General features: G+C 29.2%; 1 protein-coding gene across 1 annotated transcript; it reads left to right on the forward strand.

The window, feature by feature from the left end:
• The first annotated feature begins 4,540 nt into the window (after window positions 1-4,540).
• On the forward strand, window positions 4,541-5,166 carry LOC111691499. The gene is made up of 2 exons (XM_023454462.1): window positions 4,541-4,655; window positions 4,724-5,166. The coding sequence occupies exon 2, from the start codon at window positions 4,738-4,740 to the stop codon at window positions 5,113-5,115; it is 378 nt and encodes a 125-aa protein (XP_023310230.1). The 5' UTR covers window positions 4,541-4,655; window positions 4,724-4,737; the 3' UTR covers window positions 5,116-5,166.
• The last annotated feature ends 780 nt before the right edge of the window (window positions 5,167-5,946 follow it).

The following is a 5,946-nucleotide window of genomic DNA, read 5'->3' on the forward strand; positions in this document are numbered from 1 at the left end:
ATTTGCATAAACAAACTCGAAAAACAAATTAATTTTATTTTGTTCCTAGTGTCTTATAAATCAGGTAGACAAGGATTAAAATGGTGTCATCGAAGCATGTTGATGATACGCAAATGGGTAGAGAAGGTACGTTGAATTTGTGTGTTGTATTCTCCAATGAAAAAAATAACGTCCAAATATCCTGAGTCACAACTTAAAACTTGGAATTTTCAATTATAGATGAGCAAACAAATAAAAGTCGGGTGTACCAAAGTTTATCATTATAAAATGATCTCGAAGACATTTATTAACAATTTGGGATGAAGGTTTCCAGCAGGCACAAAGGATAGTAAAATTAATTTCACTTGGAGCCACCATAAATTATTGTCTTAATAAAGTCTCCTGTTGTATTACTTTAATTAATTTCGTTTGCTTATGGTTATTACCCATATTCAACACACCCGAATGCAAAATTATAAAAGGTGTCGCACATACTTTTAAATTTGAAGGTCGTAGTTCTTAGTAACTAAACGAATTCACATTAGTTCTCATTTACATATTCTCCGCAAAAACCACTGGTGATAATTTTATTGAAAATCAATGAATAGTAATTGTAAGTATAAGCAATTCTTTTTTTTGTAAGTGACTATGATACGTACTGTCCTTCATACTGAATGATATCATAGTACACGAAGTTAGGTTAGTTAGGTGCTTTCAAAAAACAAACTGAAGAAGTTAAATATTTTCAGTTATCACGAAATACAGAATCTTCACAAATTATTACAAGCTATGCAGTAATTTTGTTTGAAACAGTAATTTTATTTTTTCACACTGGCAGTTAAATCTCGGTAAAATTAAAAATTATAATTGTTTAATAAATTGTAAAACGTATATGTATTACCTGTCTTCATTTCGAGTTCCGCCTAGAAAATAAGCCATTATAATAAAGGAGTAAACGGCACAATGCGTTCCGAAATAAAAATATTATTAACCTCAACTCAAAGTAGGTGTTGTTATTGCTACAACTTACCAGAAATTTTCCATCTCATTCTTCTTTCCCATCTTTATTTCATATTCAACGTTTTCAATACTATCAAATCTTTCAATTAGGTTGTTTACAGGGAGATCCTTAAAAAAAAGTGAAAAAAGTTTATTTGGAAATATCGATATTTTGTACACCCTATATAAAACACAGTATTCGCCTAAAATGGATTGAAGAATTGGCTCGTAATAGAGAAAATTTGAAATTTGAATATTTTTAATGAGGAAATATTTTTCTCTGACCTAGGCTAATGTTATGATAGAAGAAAGGGCCAGTAAATATACACACTTTCAATTCAAGAACTTTAACTGCGAGATGACGAACTAAGAGAGTGTTACATCATTCATTTTTTTTAAATTTGAATGACGTCGATTTATCCCGCACGTCCGATATTCCTTCAAATTTCCCTACAAGATTCTAGAATTAATTGAAGGTGACAGTTACACTATTCATTTCATTTACCAGATTAATGATTCTGGGGATTTGTTTTCGCCTCATAGATTAAGACCTCACTTGATAAGATTAAGAATATACTATCCGTTTCAGTGACGCATACCTACTTACTTGAACACGCAAGCATAAATTTTGGTAAAACTGATTAATTACCCTTTGTTTGTCGATATCTGGAAATGTACTGACATTGTTCGTCTGAGTTTCAGGTTTATTATATTCGTCGATCGTACATTTTATAAACGTAAGCCATATATTTTTATGACCTTATGTATACACCTGCTGTACTGTACGTACAACAAAGTGAAAAATCTCAAAAATTTATTCTTAACACCTCAGCATCCTTGGGTTTCTTTGAGGTAGCATACCTCCTACACGGCGACATTTATAAAACTCGCATTATCGTTAAATCAAATGTGCTTGGCTACAAGCTACAATCACCAGAAAAAAATATTTGTATTAGTTTTGCATAACGTTCCTTTTTTACTTCGACTTGAGGTAATTACTTGCGAGTAAATGTATATAAAAAAATATCTGCAATAAAATGAAATTGAGCATATATAATCTCAAAATATTGTTTAGTTCCGCAATTTATTATTTTACAACTCCCCAAAGTAAATTTCAAGGTTTGAAATTGCTGCGAGAATGATTATTTTGTCGTTAACTAGAATAGACTGACCCCGGAAATAGATTGTATTTGCAATATCGTAAGTGTTAATTTTGAATCCAACTCTTCTATTTGGGATGGCTAAAGTAAATAATGTAAAATGCTAAAATAAAATTTTATAAAAAAGTTATAAAAAACTAAATATGTTTATAATTAATACGAATTGTGCAAAAGTTAGTGGAGAGTTTTTACAGTAAATTTAATTTTTTATTAGTATATTTACACCACAGGTATTATGTTATGCTTTCTGTTTCCGTACATATTTGTTATACTTAGGTTTAGGTAATATCTATAACTATTATAACAAAACTAATCTGAACATATCTATCTAGATCAAATGTATTGGTTTTGAAATAGGTATAAGAAGTTATGTTTAAGTTTATATGATTTCTCATTTTGATATGTAGGTAATTAAATATTTATTGTCGGTAGGTACATTAATATTGAAATACTAAACATAATAAAATTTCTAACGTTAAGCAGATGTAAATGTGAAATAACAGTAAGTGTGTCGAATAAAAATCAAGTACGTACCTAAATTTTTACTAAAATTTTGGTTATATGGGTTATAGTGCACAGAAACATTTAAATAATACCTTTGTTTTGCCCATTGAGCAATTTGTAACATTGTCTTCTGCAAATACAAGAATGGTATTATTATTAGTGAAACAGTGAACAGTGCTGGGGATTTTTAAACTTATTATTATAGTTCATAGAGGAGCATATACAAGTACAGTTTTGTTTTGAATGAATGAAATTCAAAATTTTTTTAAAATAATTTTTAAATCTTTTTAATATAATTGTCACAAGCCATTTTTATAGTATATTTAAGTAAGAATGATAATCATACAGTTTTGGCTTTCCGTAAACTTTATCGATTCTCATCCTTTAGAAGGTCTATTATTTGTGTACACGGTGAGAAATATTTACGTGTAGGGGTTTTGATGCGAATATGTTTCATAAAGGCTAGATTATTTGTTATAAAAGTGTTGAATTAAATTATTCTTAACTGATCCACTGAGAGATATTATCACAATAATGTCATTAATACCAACTGATCAATAATAATTTTATAATTAATTTAAACTATGCCCGTCATTGGGTAATGCATTTTCTAAGCTGTAGTCATAATTCACTAACATATTAGTGACTAGCTAACTTTTTTTATAAAAACATAATGAACAAAGAATATAATCATACATATATATCTGTTCAGAAAATAACCGAACTTTTTGAATTACGTGCTACTGGAGATATTTAGTGATATGCAGTTGGCAGCATTGCGTTTCGCATAACCTCCTCTGTAACCACATATTCTTGGATTGCTGATATCTCGTTCAGTTTTTGTGATATTATACAACGTAAATGTGTTTAAGTGTTAGTGACAATTTTTGAAATGTATGATTTTCTGGAACAACTGAAACTGGAGAAAACTTTTGAAACAAGCTTACGGAGATGAGTAGGGTATTTTAGCCGGCAGGGAGTCTCCCCCCTCCACTTTCTGGCTTGGGATGACCTTGAGGCCGAAGGCCGATGACGTTGGTGTATGGATGACCTTGAGGCTGAAAGCCGAAAGTGACGTAGGTTGGTGACTTTCATTTGACTTTGGCATTGCTGTTAACCTTCAAATTAAATTTGAAATATGTCTATCGGTGTGGATAAGTATCTTATGAGGGTGTGACGACCTTGAGCTAGTTCAAAAGACGAAAAAATATCACATTATGTGACGTCATTCGATTGATTTGCCTTTAAACAGGGCATTTAACCTTGAAATTAAATAGTTGTTCTAATTTTGTGTATACATTGTGACGTGGTGCATTTGCAGTGTATTTTCAATATATGAGAGGAGATTAGAGTGAAGAATTACATTTCGTTTTGTCCAGCCCTGCAGTGAGTGTCTACAATAGTGTAAATTTTGTGTAAAAAAATTTTTTTAAGTGAGAACAATTATTATTGTATTTATTGCTAACTAGATATTACAGGGAATTATAATATAAAAATGGCATTATCAATTGATGAATTAAATAAAATAAATAGTAATATTAACGGTGAATTCAACGATATTATGCGAAGGTCAGTTTCCTCGTTGGAAATTGATACACAATATCCGATAAAAAAACTATCTTTTGTCAATACACGTTTTGGAAAGTCCATTTTAGCTATATTGTTTGATGAAAAGTGTAATTTAAATTTCAAGTGTTTTTTACCAAAGAGGGTTACAGAACACATAACAGAAGATATTTTGAATAAAATGAATTCCTCTTGGGAACAATATACGATAACTTATTTAGGTCAAAGTGAGCCTGCATTTAAAGATGGTAAATGTAAAGCGTTGTTAAAATTTGGAATTGTCATTTAATTTTTGTTTATTTAATTTAAATAAAAAAATATATATCTAGTAGTAACAAATATGTTTTATATATAGAGTATATTCTAGTCAATATAAGTAATTTACACTATTTAGTCAGTATAATAATATAAGGTGGCTTCTCTGTTAATGTTTTATAATTCCAATAGGTAATAAATAATTTTTTAATCTTATTACTATAATACCCGTTTTCATATTTTTTTTTTTTTATTTATAGAACAACTATTGAAAATGTGGATGCATTATGCTAGTCAAAATTGGACCGATGCTGAGGACCTCCAGTCAGCCGTAAAGAGATTGATGAACGAGCTAGATTGTGTGGCAATAGATTGTCTTCACGCATCTAATTATGACATGAATTACTGCTTCTCTGAAGAAAAAATTAAACAGTTGGAGGAGGATTATGAAAAACATCGCCGTGGTGCATCATTATGTAGTAATTATTTAAGTGAAAATATAAATTTGGATAATTTTTGTGTGAAAATGGTGGAGATAGGACTAAAACAATTTGTTATTTCTAATTTGTTGGATTATCTACCATATGCAACTGTTGTAAAATACAAATTAGCAGCTCAAGAAAATAATGCTGGTAATGAAGATGATATATAACATATCATTAAATTTTTATGTAATTTATATATTATCTTAAAATTGTATAATATTATATATCTAATATTAACAAATTTTATTGTATTAACTATTTGTCTATTATTGTAATGTGGAATAAACAACATAAATATAAATATATTTAAACTTTTATTGTTGTCTTATTTGTTAAATGAGAGGAGAAAAAAGTATATAAATAGCATAATTAACCTTGAAATGACATTTGTCTAATGTTAAATAGGAAGAAATGATACATGAGGAGATGACCTTCAGTTGACATATTTAAATGCTATTTTTAAATATTTCGTTATAGTGTGACATTAGCTCTAAGTTCATAAGTTTGTATCGAATTTATAGAATTCAGGATGTAAAAAGAGAAAAGAAATAAATATATATTAAAATAATAGTCAATATATAGTTCTACAAAGTGTTTGTTTGTAAATGATAATAATGCATAAATAAGTAACTATTACAATTCCTAAAATATTCTGCTGCCCTCATATGCCTGCCCTCGTATACATAGCCCTCCATTTAACGGATGAAACAAGAACTAACGAAACGATCAATAAAATAGCCACGCCTACTTAAAATGTCGCTTAAAATAAAATTCAAATATATAATATAACCTTCAAATAACACTAGAAGCGATCGATATTTTATAAACAACGCCTACACGGGAGAAATTCAAATATTTCATGGCCTTGAACGAATACCATACATTCAACGGACGAATCCAAATAATCAATTAGAGGAAAAACGCCCGAAAAGGTATATGACTAAATTAACCTTGAAACCATTAATAAATGTTTTTACCAAAATGATTTTTATTAACGC

The sequence above is a fragment of the Anoplophora glabripennis genome, unplaced genomic scaffold (genome assembly GCF_000390285.2).
Source record: "Anoplophora glabripennis isolate ALB-LARVAE unplaced genomic scaffold, Agla_2.0 scaffold122, whole genome shotgun sequence".
Classification (NCBI taxonomy): Eukaryota; Metazoa; Arthropoda; class Insecta; order Coleoptera; family Cerambycidae; genus Anoplophora; species Anoplophora glabripennis.

Bases quoted from the DNA above. Each gene is read 5' to 3' on its own strand.
- LOC111691499 (XM_023454462.1), top strand. From the start codon at position 4,738: ATGTGGATGCATTATGCTAGTCAAAATTGGACCGATGCTGAGGACCTC.